Source organism: Lipotes vexillifer, unplaced genomic scaffold (assembly GCF_000442215.2).
Source record: "Lipotes vexillifer unplaced genomic scaffold, Lipotes_vexillifer_v1.1 scaffold1113, whole genome shotgun sequence".
Taxonomy (NCBI): Eukaryota; Metazoa; Chordata; class Mammalia; order Artiodactyla; family Lipotidae; genus Lipotes; species Lipotes vexillifer.
Genome location: NW_006777938.1, coordinates 1338421 through 1355584, shown reverse-complemented (window position 1 = coordinate 1355584; position 17164 = coordinate 1338421). Strand labels below are relative to the sequence as shown.

General features: G+C 35.3%; 1 protein-coding gene across 2 annotated transcripts in view; it reads left to right on the top strand.

Moving 5' to 3' along the window:
• Positions 1-17164, top strand: part of LOC103090117 (rab GTPase-activating protein 1-like, isoform 10) — a 282259-nt gene that overhangs the window by 37031 nt on the left and 228064 nt on the right. The window contains exons 3-4 of one of the 2 annotated variants that reach the window (XM_007451371.1): positions 13549-13674; positions 15839-15982. In XM_007451371.1, the coding sequence (XP_007451433.1) occupies positions 13549-13674; positions 15839-15982 (270 nt within the window). Of the gene's footprint in view, positions 1-13548; positions 13675-14564; positions 14906-15838; positions 15983-17164 lie in introns of those variants that run through there. The other variant, XM_007451370.1, reaches the window with a different exon arrangement.

The window sequence follows — 17164 nt, the reverse complement described above, 5'->3', positions numbered from 1 at the left end:
GTGCATAAATTTATTTTTTAAAATATCTAAAAACATGCAGGAGGAAAAATTGGTAGGTTTTATGGATGGATTGACAAAGGAAGGGTCAAAGGTAACATGTCTAGTTTTCTTGCTTAGGTGACTGGATGAAGTATGGCATTTTGAGCTGAGATAGAAAACACGTCCATTGAGATTGAATGGAGGAGAAAGGTTAGGAGTTGATGATGAATTTTGTTTTGAAATTTGGGGGGGGGGTTGGTATTTTGGGGATATCTGAGTAAAGCTGTCCAGCAACCAACTGTTTACTGGAGACTGACACTGGGGGAGGAATCAAAGCTGAAATCATGAGAGTGGATTAGACCATATAAGAGGAATGCCAGATATTTAGAGGGCTGATGAGGAAGAGGAATCCTTGAAGAATTTCTGGAGTTTCAAGAGAGAAGGAGCATATTGTATAATGTCAAATGCAGCAGAGAGGTCCAGCAAGTTTAAAACAAAAGCATTTCTTTTAGGTTTGCATTCTGGAAACGAAGAACAATTATAATAGACTCGTGGTCCTAATGCTGATCATTTGATTTTAATGATACTAATAATATACGGTGGTTCTATTGTGATTATTCACTTTAACTTTGAGTTTGACTTCTTTCCCTGTGGCATCGTTATCTGTTTATCGTCTTCTTGATCGTCTCCTTGCTGTTCTTTTTTTTTGTCATCTCCACAGCCCATGTTCTTCAGATTTCTTGTGATAATCAAGTACTTTATAGTCACAAATTCTTGGAGCCTTTGTTCTATTACTAAACCCACCTAGTAGTTAGAATAGTCAGGTCCCTACCACAGGGGGCTGGAGACTATAAACAGTGACATAGACGTGTTCACCAAGTTTCATAACCACCATTCTTCTAAAAGGAGATTTTATGATCATTCTGACGAGCAGCTGATGTCCAAGCCATGGATAGTGAAGCTTTATCTTCCACAAAGTAATCTTTGAATATGTCACAGTTTAGCATTTTAGACCTGTAGCCCCATTAAACACATTATAATATATTGATTAAACTTCATTGAGAAGTATATCACTCCAGGAAGTCTGTTCTGAGACTTAACAGAAGTTTAGTTAACTGTAAGTTCATATTTCTCTGGACACACTTCCTCCCCGAAAAAAAAGAGAGGCAGTGATTCAAATAACTAGGAAAGTCAAATAATCCAGATTTTTTTTTTTTTTTTTACATTATCTATTGTCCTATTACAAGGGTCATGGAAAGTCGGCCACTGTAAACATATACAACAAAATTGCCTCCAAAGTATGTGACAAGATGAATAGAAATTCAGTTTAGTTTCTACACTTTCTACATTAATAGAACTATGCAGTTGTTGCCATGGCTTGTAAAATTAACTGGAAATATAGAAATGCCTTCAGAATCCTGGAGGAAAGATGAACTGATATTCAGTGTTAATGAAAAAAATCTTACATTGTAATTTTTAATTAAAAGTATATGTGATAATTCTGTTAATCAGCATATTTCATTGACTGACCAACCCATCCATTAACCAATTTAAATAAGAGAAGTTAACTGTAATTTTTTCTTTTCCATATTTAATTTTGCCTCTGTGGTTTAAATAGGTAGAAGATACACTCTAGCTTAAACAATTCATCAAATACACTATCTCGGGTTCCAGGGAGATATGTTATTAGGGTCTTACTGACTAATTTTTTTATCAGTTACATAAGCTACTGCTTCTTTTTGCTGCCAGACATCCTTTGGCAACTCCATATTAATCATTGTCAGAACCTGCTTCTTTTTTGGATGCTGTCTTTTCCTCACCCATGGTCATTTATATTTCACATTCACTGCCTAAGAGGAAAGAAAGACCAAAAATGAAAGTAGGTTCAAGAACAAAAATTTAGAATTTTAAAGTTTTTCCATATCTAGATAGTTTTAAGAAATAAGTGTCTTCTCCTGGTGCTTGGAAATTTCCAGAAGCTTTGATAATAGCTTTGTAACTTGTAGTAGTTTAAGCAGTGGAAGAATTAAGTGTTTATCACATAGATGCTGTTATATCTATTGATGGAATTATAAGAAATTTATCATTTACAGTTTGGAAAAACTGTTACAGCACAGATTGCTTGTAACCATTATAGTGTTTATCTGCCTTTGAAGTTAAATATGTAATAATTATCAGTAATATCATCATTATATTATTAGTATAATAAATAATGTCCTTTTATATATTTCATTTATTCTAAGAATCATATAAAATATTTTAGATAATTTTTAACCCCAATATATTTCTCTCACATATTTATTGTCAAGCAGCTTTAAGGTTTTTTTTTTTAAATTGAACATATACTTTTTTATACTTTCAGAAAATTATGCTCCTTTTTAAGGTTAAATCACTGTATGTAAACTAATATCAACATGTATGGAAGCTTTCCAACTGCAAAAACCATTATTTTTGGATAACCCACAATGTTTAAAAGTATTGGTTTTTTTCAAAAACTGTAACCAGGCACAACTCCTTTGGAAACCAGTTTGGGTTTTATCTGATAAAGATATGCATACCAGGCGGCTCCACTCCTAGATATATACTTTAGTCAAATTTATGAACATGTACACTAAAATCATGTATTAAAATTGTTTTAGGATCAATGTTTATAATAGTCGAACAACTCAAATGCCCACTGTTATAATGTCTAACATTAGAATTATAATTAGAAATTAAAATGGATAAATTGTGGTATATTCATTTTCTGGAACACTATACAGCAATTAAAGAAACGTTTCACACTACGTAGGCTAATGTGAATGAATCATACAAACATAATGTTTAGTAAGAAAGCACATTATTGGTATGATTCCATTTTAGTATAATTCAATAACAGACAAAAGTAAACTCTATTTTTAGGATGCTCCATTCATGGAAAATATAAATAATACCAATGAAGTGATTACTGTTAAAGTCAGGACAGTGATTTCTCTGAGGAGAAATTGGGAGTTGTGACTGGGTGAGGACACATAGAGATCTTCAGGAGTATTAACAGTATTCTAGTTCTTAATCTGTTTTTACTTCATAATTGTATATTCATTGAAGTATAAATTTAACTTTTATGTATTCTTCTGTGTGCCATATTTCAAAATAATATAAGGTTTAAAAGTTACAGATCTTCAAATGCTTCCCCCCAAAAAAGACAAGTTTCAGATAAGATTTAACCAGTGGGCATAAGAAATGAGAAGCAGAGCTACTTCTTAGTTTTCCTGAAAATAAGGATTCTACAGAGTCCAAGATAACAAAATAGAGGCTTCCTAGTGTCTTTGTATGTATATATGAGTGAAAATATTTGTGCCATTATATTATTTAGGAATCTTTCTGCTACATGTGATGTAACATTAACTAAAAGTAGTTTAAATTTAAAAGGAAATATATTGGCTCACATAACTGGGAAGTCCAGAGCAGAGATGCTTTTGATATGGTTGGATTCCAGAGTTCATATTTTATCATCAGAAATCTGTGTCTCTGTATCACTGTTCTGCTTAAATTTTCTTGCCTTAACTTATATGGGTAGACCACAAAGTGGGCAGCCTGGCTGCAGACTGGCCCGGCTTCATATCCTTTCAGTTTTACAACTTCATTTAAAAGGAATCATCTTTTGCTATAGCTACTGTACTTAAACAAACAAACAAACAAAACAAATAAGCAAACAAAAACCCTGAAGGATTCTGGTTGGCCTGCCTTGGGAATCTGCCATTCTTGAATCAATTACTAAGGGCAGGAAGGCAAGGTATCTGATTGGGCTGGCCCAGTCTTGAGTCCACCTCAGTGCTGACAGTGAACTGGATCAACTCCTCCTGAAAAATGGAATGGTTTTCCTACAAGAAAGGAAATTTTGACATCAGATGATAGGGAGATGGGATGCTAGCCAGATATATCACGTTATCTTATAGTGATTCTTTACAATAAGAGTTTTAGTATATTTTAAATAAGCCCTTCTGTATTCCCAAATCACTTTTTCCTTATAAATCCAAGAGGTTTTCCTGTTCTCTCTTAATTCTTGCATCAGTGCTTTGGAGCCATTACCCAGCATCTTCTCTTTGTGTCCTATAAATATACTCAAGACATTTTACCTTAAAAAAAAATCCTCTTTTGATCCTCCCATTTAGCTCTCTCAGGTTTCTTTGCCCTTTGAAAGCTGAACTCCTTCAAAGGATAGTAAAAAGCACAACTATGAATTTGAATTGTGGTTTAATACCTTTCAAGTTACATGACCTTGGGCAAGTTTCCTGAGCTTCAGTTTCTTCATTTATAATATAAAGTGAAAATAATAGTATCATCCTTCTAGGGTTTTTATGAATATTGAATACCTTGTATTATAAGTGTAGAGTCTTATTTTGTATCTGGCACAAAAAGAGTGCAGCCAGGGGATTAAGTCCAGGCTTTTGGCAGTTCTGCTGGATTTAGATCCTCTGTCAGTGGGCCATAATGGCTGTAGAGCCTGTTCTACTGCCCTGCGCAGGCAGGGAAGCAAATTCACAGGCCCCACACAATTGCCAGTTTAGGCTTCAGTCCTGACCTTCTAGGAAGTTTGTCCAGAGAACCGGAGCAGCTGCAGATCCCATCTTACAGCCCTGCGCAGTCAGAGAGCCAAGGCAGCAGCCCTGCCCAACTGTTAGGCATAGTCTCTGCCCCTGAATAACCAGGTAGCCTGAAGAGTCACCCTGGGCAGTCTCAGAGCCCAGCCTATAGTACCATCAAGCCATGAAGCCCAGCCTACAGTCCTGCCTAATTGCTAAACACAGCCTGCGGCCTCATCTAGTCAAGGAGACTGGATAGTAATCCTACCTGACCACACAGTGAAGTCTTTAGCCCCACCCAGCTGTGTGATATAGCTGGAAGCCCTTCTTGATCAGAGAGCCCATTCTGTTATCTTGCCCAACAGTGGAACACAGCCAACAGCCTATCTGATCATGAAGCCAAGCCTGTGGTCCTGCCCAACTTCGAAGCACAGCCTGTGGCCCCACCTAAACAGAGTCCAGCCAGTGGCACCATCTGGTGGGGAGCACAACCTGATACCTCATCCAACCAGGAGCTATTGCAGAACTCCGCCCATAGCTCTTCCTAATTGTAGAGTCTACCCAATGGTGCCACCCTGCCAAGGAACATAGCCTGTGAACTTGCCTATCCAGAGGTGATTGCAGAGCCCTGCTAGTGGCCAGTCTGACCATGGAGCACAGCCAGCAGCCCCACCCAATCCGCGAGTTCACCCAATGGCCCTGCTTGTATGTGGATCCCAGCCAGCAGGCCCACCTAACCACAGAGCCAACCCAGTGTCACCACCACTCCCTACCCCAACCTCAGAGCATGAACAGTGGCCTCCCCCAACTAAAGACTTTGAGATCAAGTCCTGCTTTTTCCCATGGATGCTACCAGCATTATTCCAAACTGAGCTAACTGGTGAAGGTCTTTCCATGCCACAGCAAACCTGTAATGTCTGTAAGAGGGAGACTGCTTACCCAAATGTGCAGATAGCAATGCAGAGGATCAAGGATCATGCAGAATCAGGTAAACATGACATTACCAAAGGAAACTAATAAAGATCAAATAACTGACTCTAAAGAAATAGAGATCTATGAACTATCTGACAGAGAATTCAGAATAATCCTCTAAAAGAAGTTTGGTGAACTACAAGGACACACAGACAACTAAATGAAGTTAGGAGAGCAATGATGAATAAAACAAGTTCAACAAGACAATAGAAATGTCAAACAGATAGAAATCCTAGATCTGAAAAATACAATGACAGAACTGATGACTTCAACAGAGAGCTACAACACACTCAGCCAAACATAAGAAAGAATTAGTGAACTAGAAGGTAGGTCATTTGAAATTACAAGTCAGAGGAACAAAAAGAAAAAAAGTGGAGAAAGACTTATTGGATGCTATCAAATTAAACAATGTATACATTATGGGAATCCTAGAAATAAAAGAGAAAGAGAAGGGGACAGAAAATCTATTTAAAGCAATAATGGATGAAAACTTCCCAAACGTAGGGGGAGAATGAACTTCCAGATTTATGAGGCCCAAAAGACCTCAGTGGTTAGAATCTGAAAAGGGCTGCACCAAGACACATTATATTTAAATTGCCAGAAATTGAAGACAAAGAATTTTGAATGCAGCAAGAGAAAAGCTGCTCATCATATATAAAACTATTTACAGAGTCATAAGACTATTTAGTTTCTCAACAGAAACACTGTAGGCCAGGAAGAGGTGGGATGATATATTCAAAATAGTGAAAGAAAAAAACTGTCAACCAAGAATACTATACCTGGTAAAGCTGTCCTTCGTAAATGAAATAGAGATAAAGACTTTCTCAAACAAACAAAAGGTGAGGGAGTTCATCATCACTAGACCTGCCTTTCAAGAAATACTAAAGGGCATTCTTCAAGCTGAAATAAAAGATGCTGATTAACATCATAAAAACATGAATGTGTAAAATTCACTGGTAATGGTAAATGCACAGTTAAAGTCAGATTCTCTAATACATAATGGTAGTACATAATTCATTTACAACTCTTTTTAAAAAGTTACAAAACAAGTGTATTAAAAATAACGTCAACTACAGCAATTTTTATCACAATATATATAAAAAAGATGTAACATCAGTAACTTAAAGTGTGAGGTGGGAAGAAATAAAAATATGAAGTTTTTGTATGCTATCAAAGTTAAGTTGTTATCAACTTAAAATAGGATGTTATAACTATAAGATGTTTTATGTAAGACTCTTGTTAACCATAAAGCAAAAACCGACAGTAGATTCACAAAAGAAAAGAGAATCAAAGCATACCATTACAAAGAATCATCAAATCACAAAGGAAGACTGTTGAAGAGCGGAAGCAAGGAGCAAAGGATTTACAAAAAAGAACACAATTAACAAAATGTTAATAGTGAGTCCTTATCTATCAATAATACTTTAAATGGATAAATTATTTAATCAAAAGACATGGAATGGCTGACTGGACAAAGGAAAAAAAGAAACAGGATCCAATGGTATACTGCCTAAAGAGTCTCACTTTAGCTTTAAGGACACACATAGACTGAGAGTGAAGGGGTAGAAAAATATATTTCAAGTAAGTGATAACCAAAAGAAAGTAGAGGTAGCTATATGCTTATATCAGACAAAATAGACTTTAAGGTAAAAATGTTCAAAACAGAAGAAGAAAGTCATATAATGATAAAGGAGTCAAACCATCAAGAAGATATAACAAATTATAAAATTTGTATGCACTCACCTGTATGTTCAGAGCACCTAAATATATAAAGCAAATAGAAACAGAACTAAAAGAAGAAATAAATAGCAATACAGTAATATTTGGGTACTTCAGTACCCCACTCTCAACAATGGATAGATCATCCAGGCAGAGAATCAATACGGAAGCAGCAGATTTTAGCAGTACTATAGACCAAATAGACCTAACAGATATACACAGAACAGTCCATCCACCAGCAGCAACACATTCTTCTCAAGCACACATGGAACATTTTCTAGGATAGATCATATGTTAGGTCACAGAAAAAGTCTCAACAAATTTGAGATAGAAGTTATATAAAGTATCGTTTACAACCACAGTATTATGAAACTAGAAGCTAATAACAGGACGAAAGCTGGAAAATTCACAAATGTGTGCAAATTAAAAACACACTTCTGAACATACAATGGATGAAAAAAGAGAAATTAAAAAATATATATCTTGGGCTCCCCTGGTGGCGCAGTGGTTGAGAGTCCGCCTGCCGATGCAGGGGACATGGGTTCATGCCCTGGTCCGGGAAGATCCCACATGCCGTGGAGCAGCTGGGCCCGTGAGCCATGGCCACTGAGCCTGTGCATCTGGAGCCTGTGCTCCGCAACAGGAGAGGCCACAACAGTGAGAGCCCCATGTATCGCAGAAAAAAAAAAAAAAAAATCTTGAGACAAGTGAAAATAGAAATACAACATATCAAAACTTATAGGAGGCAGCAAAAGGAGTTCTAAGAGGGAATCTTATAGTGACAAATGCATACATCAGGAAAAGAGAAGTATCTCAAATGAACAACCTAACTTTACACCTCAAGGAACTGGAAAAAGTAGTACAGACTAAGACCAAAGTTAGTAGAAGGAAGGAAATAATAAAGACTATAAGACAAATAAATAAAGTAGAGAATAGAAAAACAATGGGAAAGATTGACAAAACTAAGAGTTGATTCTTTGAAAAGATAAGCAAAATTATATACTTTTAGCTAGATTAACTAAAAAAAAAAGAGTGTGCAAATAAATAAAATTATTTAAAAATAGGAGACATTACAGCTGATACCTCAGAAATACAAAGGATCATAAGAGACTACTGTGAAAAATTATACACCAACAAACTGGATAACCTAGAAAAAATGAGTAAATTTCTAGAAACACACAAGACTCAAGAAATAGAAAATCTGAATAGACCAGTAACAAGTAAGGAGATTAAATCAAGAATCAAAACTCCCCCAACAAATAAAAGCCTGGGACCAGGTGGTTTCACTGGTGCATACTACCAAACATTAAAATCAAACATTTTAAGAAGCATTAGTACCAATCTTTCTCAAACTCTTCCAGAAAAATTGAAAAGGAGGGAAAACTCCCAAACTCATTTTACAAGGCAAGCTTTACCCTGATACCAAAACCAGAGAAGGATACTACAAGAAAAGAAAACTGTAAGCCAATATCCCTGATGACATTCAAAAGTTCTCAACAAAATACTGGCAAACTAAATTGAACAACACATTAAAAGGATCATATTCCATGATCAAATGGGATTCATCCCTGGGATGCAAGGATGGTTCAACATATGCAAGTCATAAAAGTTATGTATCACATTAATAAAATGAAAGATAAAAATCATATAATTATCTCAATAGATACAGAAAGGCATTTGACAAAATTCAACATCCATGCGTGAGAAAAGCTGTCAACATACTGGGTATAGATGACACGTACCTCAACATAATAAAGGCCATATATGACAAGCCAGCAGCTAACATACTCAATGGTGAAAGCTTGAAAACTTTTTTTCTGGACATACAAATGGCCATCAGGTACATGAAAAAGTGCTCAATATCACCAATCATTAGTGAAGTGCAAATTAAAACCACAACAAAATATCACCTTACACCTGTTAGAATAGCTATCATCAAAAAGACAAGAATTAACAAGTGTTGGGAGGATATGGAGAATAGGGATCCCTTGTGCACTGTTGGTGGGGATGTGAATTGGTGCAGCTACTGTGGAAAACAGTATGGAGGTTCCTCAAAGAGTCAACAATAGACCTACCATTTGATCCAGCAATTCCACTTCTGAGTATTTATTCAAAGGAAACAAAGACACTAACTCAAAAAGATGTCTTCATCCCACATGCATTGCAGCATTAGTTGCAATAGTGACACATGGAAACAATCTAAGTGTCTATTGAGTGATGGATGGATAAAGAAAATGTGGTATATACATATAGGGGAATACTATTCAGCCACAAAAAAGGAAATTCTGTTATTTGTGACAACATGGATGAACCTTGAGGGCTTTATGCTAAGTGAAGTAAGTCAGTCAGAGAAAGACATGTATGATTTCACTTATATGTGGAAACTAAAAACGTTTGTTGATGGTTGGGACTTCCCTGGTGGTCCAGTGGTTGACTTCACGCTTCCACTGCAGGGGGCATGGGTTCGCTCTTTGGTAGGGGAACTAAGATCCCACATGCCCTGTGGCGTGGCCACAAGATTTAAAAAAAAAAAAGACAAAGAGGAGGTTGATGGTCGCCAGGTGTGGGAGATGTGGGAAATGGGTGAGTATGGTGAAAGAGTACAAACTTCCAGTTATTAGATTAATAAGTTCAGGGGATGTAATGTACAGTATAGTAACTGTAGTTGACAATACTGTATTGTATATTTGAAAATTGCTTACCACAAAAACGACAAAAATTCTCACCATAAAAAACAAAAATCGTAACTACGTGAGGTGATATATAAATAAGTAAAATCATCACTTTGTACACCTTAAACTTACACAATGTTGTATGTCAATTATATCTCAATAAAGCTAGGAAAAATTAAATGATATAAACTTATAATTACATATATTAAAAGCAGAAAGTGGTAAATACTAATTATTTTGCCACATTTAACTGTTATCTATACTTTTTAGTCTGTTTATGTCTGTTTTATCTGATGGAAGTAACATATAATGGTGTGTTGTTGAGCATTGCTTCTCAACTCCAGTTTATTTATTTTCTATATTTGATGAGTTATGGTAATGGCCAACTACTGCTAATGCTACAGCTAGGTCCCTATTACCCAACTTATTATTATAATTATTAGTATTATATTTATTTTCATTAACAAAGCTATAATTTATTGTTGTAAGTTTTTCTGCCATCATTGAAGTCATTAGTAGCCACCAGTGATTATTGTTTATAATTTCCAAAGTATGTTTTTATCATATATCTTATGTTTTACAATATCATTAATCTAGGCTCAGCCTTCACTCCCTGTTATTGACACTTCACTGAGGTATATTTCAAAAACATGCATTGTCTTATCCTTCAAAGCAAAACACCATTATAAGTCTGTGTGTGAACTTCCTTTTTTCTCTGCAGTGTAAATGTCAATCGGTATTTGTTGTTTAGCTATATTTTATACATTTTTAGATATTCTCATTTTTAAAATCTTTGACATTTTTGCTAATTTTGTGTGCTCACCCTGCTTGCTGCTAGTAATAATGAATACATTAATTGAAGAAAGAGAAATACCAAGGGAAGCTTAATTAGACATGCTAAATAGATCCCATTTCATCTTTAAACCAGAAAGAGAAGGTTGAATTTCCACTTTCCAAAGGATTATAACTATTTCCCATTACTTTCTCACTCATTTTGTTAGCAACCATTTTTCTGTTTTCACAGGGATTCATTTTTAGTCACTTTCATGTTGAGATAGTATCTGAGATCCCATAAGAGCTTATTATATCTGACCTTAGTCTTCACAGATAGTCAGTATTGATTCTACTCAGCTGGACTGGTATTTTGTAGGTTTAGTCTACTGTTTTCATGTAACACATGAACTAACTAAAAATCAAAACCTTGGCTATATTGCTGAAGCTAGACCTGAAGGATACTAACTCCAAGGCTGCCCCCCACACCCAAGATATAGATATACTTTTAAAAATAGGCTGGGATTGTCAGTTTTATTTTTAGGGATCAAGTTCAAACTTTCAAATGCTTTTGTTTTTACAGAACATTTATTAAATATATTGTTTGTATATGTGTGAGAGACAGACAGTTGAATGGGGAAGGTGGTGGAGGGAGAGGGGAAGGGGACCAAGAGATAGAGACAGAGATGGGTGTGGGGAGCGAGGGAGAGAGAATGAGTGTGACTGAATGAATATGAATAAATTTAAGCTCCATATCTAAAAGCAAAGCAGAAATTTATGTCTATTTGTCATTTTCTTAAATAGTTTATCCTGATAAAGCTCATATCCGGCCATCCCTCTATTTGCACTGTAACTGTAGTGACATCTAACACCTCTTCCACCCTCCCATCCTCCCCTACTCCACGACTTCTGTGTCTGTATCAGATTCAAGTAGAGTTGCCTATTTCCTTGTCCTTTGGGAAGGCACTCTACTTTTACCTCTGTATCCAGGACCTAGAACAGTACATGCATCTTATATGTTCAGTGACTGCATGTATGAATGCTGAAGGGTGTTTAAACTTTTGTTTTAATGGTCTCACCACATTCAAGGAAATAAAGGTTAATCCCTTTTACACCTTGTATATTCAACTAATCATCACTTACTTAGGAAGAGGGAAAGGTTGAGTGAACTAGTTTCTCTAGGGCTGGTTACAGTTATCTTACGGGCAGCGTTTTTGTATAGCCATTTTAGTAGAGATCAGGGAGAAGACGAAGAGGCTTATAACTTGGTAGTAAGAGAAGTATTGTAGACTGTTCATGTGCACATTAGTGTCACTTGAAGCTTCAATGACAGAATTGCTAAAGGGGTAAAAAGTACAGTGCGCTTACATTCTAAATAACTGCATAAAAACTGAAAAATGTCTGCTGACTTGAACAGCTGGGGTCAAAGCCAAGGCCTCCAACTCATAGGTAAAAAAGAAATAAGCAAGGGCTTCCCTGGTGGCACAGTGGTTGGGAGTCTGCCTGCTGGTGCGGGGGACACGGGTTTGTGCCCCGGTCCGGAGGGATCCCACATGCCGTGGAGCGGCTTGGCCTGTGAGCCATGGCCGCTGAGCCTGCGCGTCCAGAGCCTGTGCTCTGCAACGGAAGAGGCCGCAACAGTGAGAGGCCCGTGTACCACAAAAAAAAAAAAAAGAAAAAAAGAAATAAGCAAATATTTAGAGAAACCAAATGACAACAGCTAACTGTACTTATTTAACTTTAGGAATTTTTATTTAACTAATTTACATATTTCATGGTTTATAGTAGAAAACAGAAGTGGTCAGTTTGTATAGGAACTTAAATAAAAAGTTACATTTCTAAGTGGGTAAACAGAACTCTACTTGATTCAATTATTCAGGCAGGAAGTTGGTCTAACAAATGTGTCAAATCATAATCAGCCAAGGTCAGACTTTCAAAGAAGTGACATTTAAAGTAAATGTTTACATAATAGTTACATCCTAGGACCTTGAGTAAGGACAACTTTTTCTGTTTGCTTGGTACAAATTCTAAATTATTGAATATGTCCCTCTCTAAATTCTTTCAGCTTATTGATACCATAATTTAGAGATCAGTTCTTTTGATTTCAGATTTTATTCTCTGTTCAGATAAAAATATCTGGGAAGGTATATCGGATTTTATTTGTCATTTAAATCTTAATGAGAGAAGCTCATAAGCTTCTGAAACAGCTGAAGACCTTTTTATAGAGAGAAAAATAGCAACATCAAGATTCTGGGAGGACAGTATCATACTATCTGTCAAAATTAAAAATGCATTTTATCCTTTGACTCAGCAATCCCTCTTTTGGGGAATTATTGAGGGAGAAAAGCAAGGTGCATAGCAATGTATTTAGAATGCTATCTTTTATATAGGAAAGGGAAAAAGTAAAATAAGAAATGTAATTCTTTTATTTGCATAAAGAAACACTGGCAGAATATATGAGAAATTATTGAGTAGTTATGAGATTATGCAAAAGAGGTTGGGGGGACAGATACAGGGATTAGTGGATATAGGGATAGAGAGGAGTGAGACTTTTTTTAACCTTTATATACTTTTAAATTGTTTTGATTTTTTTACATCATCTGACTGTATTACCTATTTTTAAGATGGCTTAAGAGTAAATGACAAGGTGATTAAAATTAGCAAAAGAGGGAAATTCATCTCAAGTAGGGAAGCTTGAAACTTGGAACACAGATTTTACCTATGTCACTGCAGAAAGCTGGCTCTGAAGAATTTCATTCACTAGTGACCTTCAGCCACTAATACAGGGGACTAACAACATGAAGGAATGTTCCTGACATTCTGGTCAAATGCCACTCAGTCATGTTCTGTATGTATATGTTTTCCTGTAGATGCCAGAGGAACAAGCATTCTGTGTTTTGGTGAAAATCATGTATGACTATGGTTTACGAGACCTCTACAAAAACAACTTTGAAGATCTTCACTGCAAATTCTATCAGTTGGAGAGACTAATGCAGGTAAGTAAACATTAGGAACTTTTATCACTCAGGGATTTGTTGACTTATAGGGAAAGTCCAATAAAATTGAAAAATAATGGTTTATGAAAATCTAATGGAAAGTTACAGAAAAGGTAAATGGATTTGGTTTCTGACCAATATCTACAGTGGTCTTAATGTCATAAAATATTTATTTAACTATTTGACCATTTATAAAAATAGTCTTCCACTTAAAATATTCAACTTAATACACTTTGAAGTGTGAATATGGTGAATTAAGTCAGTAAAGAGATTTCCCAGTATTATTTGTAAATAAATAAAGATATTTACATAATAAAAACTGAAATACTTAAGATTTTTCTCAATATTAATTAGCACCAGTACCATATTTAGGTCCACATGTAGAGAACACTTTAAAGAGACAGAAAGACATTGATGAAATTAAAAACCACCTAAAATATTGTAGTGTAGGGACACACTTTAAATTTTTTCCTCTGTAATTTCCAGATCTCAAACAATGTTGTTAACTATTTCATAATGTATATGTGTAAATTATATGTATGAGAAATAGGTATTCTTTTATATATCTGTCATAAAAAAGATTGTGAGCAAGGACAAAATTATTGTCTAGTGCTGTTAAAGGAATTACTGAGTAGCTTTGAAATTCCATCTGAGGTTGTAAATCTTAAATTTGTAATGGGTCTATGCAACATGTTTATATGGCTTTCTCTATAAGAGGAATTGGGAATCCAAGAGAAATGTGAAGAAAATACATGATTGAATTGATTCCATATTGGGGAAAAGTAAAGTGGTTGGGGAGGAAGGTTACTGGGATGTGGCAGTAGAGGATACTGGTAGGAGCTTATTGACATGACCTGTCAGGAGATCAGTAGGTGTCTAAGGGGGAAGTGAAGCCAATAGGAGACAAAGACTGGAACAGGGAAGTGGAAGGCAGAGAGTTTGCAGTGAGGTTAAGGACAGCTGTATTAGGAGAAGGGAATGTAGGAGGGTAGAAAACCTGAAATGTGAAGAAGAAGTAAAGGGGGAGGAGGATGTCAAAAGAACTGTAAGCACAATGACAAATGGGCATTGAGGGGGAAAAAGACTGTGTAGAACAATGTGGTAACTATGGACAGTAAAAGCAATGGGCTCTTTTTTAGAGATTTAATTCTTCCAAGTAAATATTTGGGATTCTTCACATTTTTTATCTTTCATTTACCTTTTATTTTTAAAAGTTCATATTTTTTCAAAGGTCAGTATTCTTAAGAGCTTTGAGAGTCAAATAAAAGTACCTGATAAATGAATAGCATGTTCATGGTACTATGAAGAAACCCAAATACATTTTCTGTTAGCACTTTTGTCTGTTAACTGAATGACCACCTCAATACCCCATTAAAAGTACCTGATGGGTACATTGGGGTGTTTCTCAAAGAGCATCTTATACAAAAATTTTATTTCTGTGGTCTGTTTATGAAAACAAAACTAAAGTGGGCTTTTATATATCTTTGCCTTTGTCTTTCAGTTGTGGGAATAGCTATGCTAATACTTTATACTTTGCCTTTCATGCTTTTGAAAAGCATTTACTTGTATAAATCGGGGAAAAAAGAGGTTTTTTCCTCTTTTTCCCAGTATTTTTCCCAGGAGACATCCAATTTTATACATTATATACTTGTACAATTTCTGTACTTTGTAATTTTTAATATGTTGAAGATAGATTGTTAAAAGTACAGTTCTGTTTTGGGCTTCAGTACCATAATGTACTGAAGTAATATCATAGAACCCAGATGATGTTGATATTAAATGGTCTTCAAAGAAAAGATACATTTCTTTTTTGGCTAGTTAGGAGTTCAACCCTGAGTGGAGTGCTGTGACTTGACGGTGGAGTCCTGATACTCACTAGACCACAGGTGTTCTGTCAGAGCAAGCATTTCCCAAGAAACAGGAACAGTCAAGTGAGCAAGAGTTGATCTTTGTTATTTGTTCATAACACGTCTTTCTTGTTCTCTCTCTGTCATATGCCCAGTTCTCATCTCCTATCATCACTTCTATGTAGTTATATAAAAGTCAACAAATGCTGTAGTAAATTGAGAGTGATTGTAGCAAGCTTGTCATAAATCGCAGTTGTGGCAGGAAATGAGGCGTCTTCAGTGTTCCTCCCCCCACAATTTTCCACTTTGACTTTCAGGAGCAGTTACCGGACCTGCACGGCCATTTTTCTGATCTGAACCTGGAAGCTCATATGTATGCATCCCAGTGGTTTCTCACTCTTTTTACTGCCAAGTTCCCACTCTGCATGGTCTTCCACATCATTGACTTACTGCTTTGTGAGGTAGAGTGACTCCCATCTCTCATATTTAAGTCAAAATAGAAAATAGTTTCTACTTAACACGATTAACAATTTTCTTCATTTTCTTTTTACCTTAAAAAAGAAGATTAAGCCATAAATACTGACCAAAAAGTTCTATTTGAATTTTTAGTAAAGACTACTTTAATTGTAATTTTATTTGTGAGAAATGAAAATGTTAGGCATATATATTTTCTACAAAGTAAAATGAGGTAATTAAATTTGTATCATTAAATTCACAATAAGCCTATATCTGTGTAATTATGCATTACTAATACCAAGGACCTTTAAATAAGTGAAATTAGAATCAGGTGTTTTTAATGGTAATGTAATTATACTCCAAGAGTGAATATAAATGAAAATTTTATGGTAATTAAATTCTCAATTCATATCTCTTCCTGTGTGTTGAGACTCCTACCAGACAATTGAGAAGTGATAAAGCTTCTATATCATATAATTATATGTTTAGACAGTAGAATATTTCAAAAATTAGTTTGCAGAATTCCTTAGGTATCTATATTTGTTTCCTTTATTGTTTTTAGTTCCTTAGATGGCTGTATTTATTTACTTTACTCTTTTAAAGATGTAAGTAATATTACACACACATACATTGTATACTGCCCATCAAAATGTTTGTCTTCATGGTGATGAAAAAGTTGCTGGATAAGAAAAACTTTTTTATTAGGAATATAAATGTATATAAAAATATAACTGTCTTAATGTAAAAAGCTGGAGTAATCAAAAGTATAAACTTAATATAATCTAGACAGTTTTATATTACAATATTTTTTAACACAAAATTTCTTCTTTCTTAGAAGAAAAGTCTAACCATTTTAATCACCCCAGGAACTAGAAATTTCATTATAAAAATAAGGTTAAAAAAGATAAAAACATATAAGCTATATAAAGCATAACTGTTACTTTTCAGCCTACTTACTGCAGTAACCATCTGATATGCAAGCACAGCTGGGTTTTGCTCTTCAAAGGTTCTAGCTGGCAGAAGCACAACATATGAAGGGTGCACAGCATTTTGTAAACATGTAAGATTTTAAAACATTTGTAACATATTTTGATAAAGAAGAGTTGAGTGACTCGCTGAGAGACACAGAATAAGTTCCCGAATTCTGAATATTATAACAGCCAGAGTACCTGACTGATGACACATTA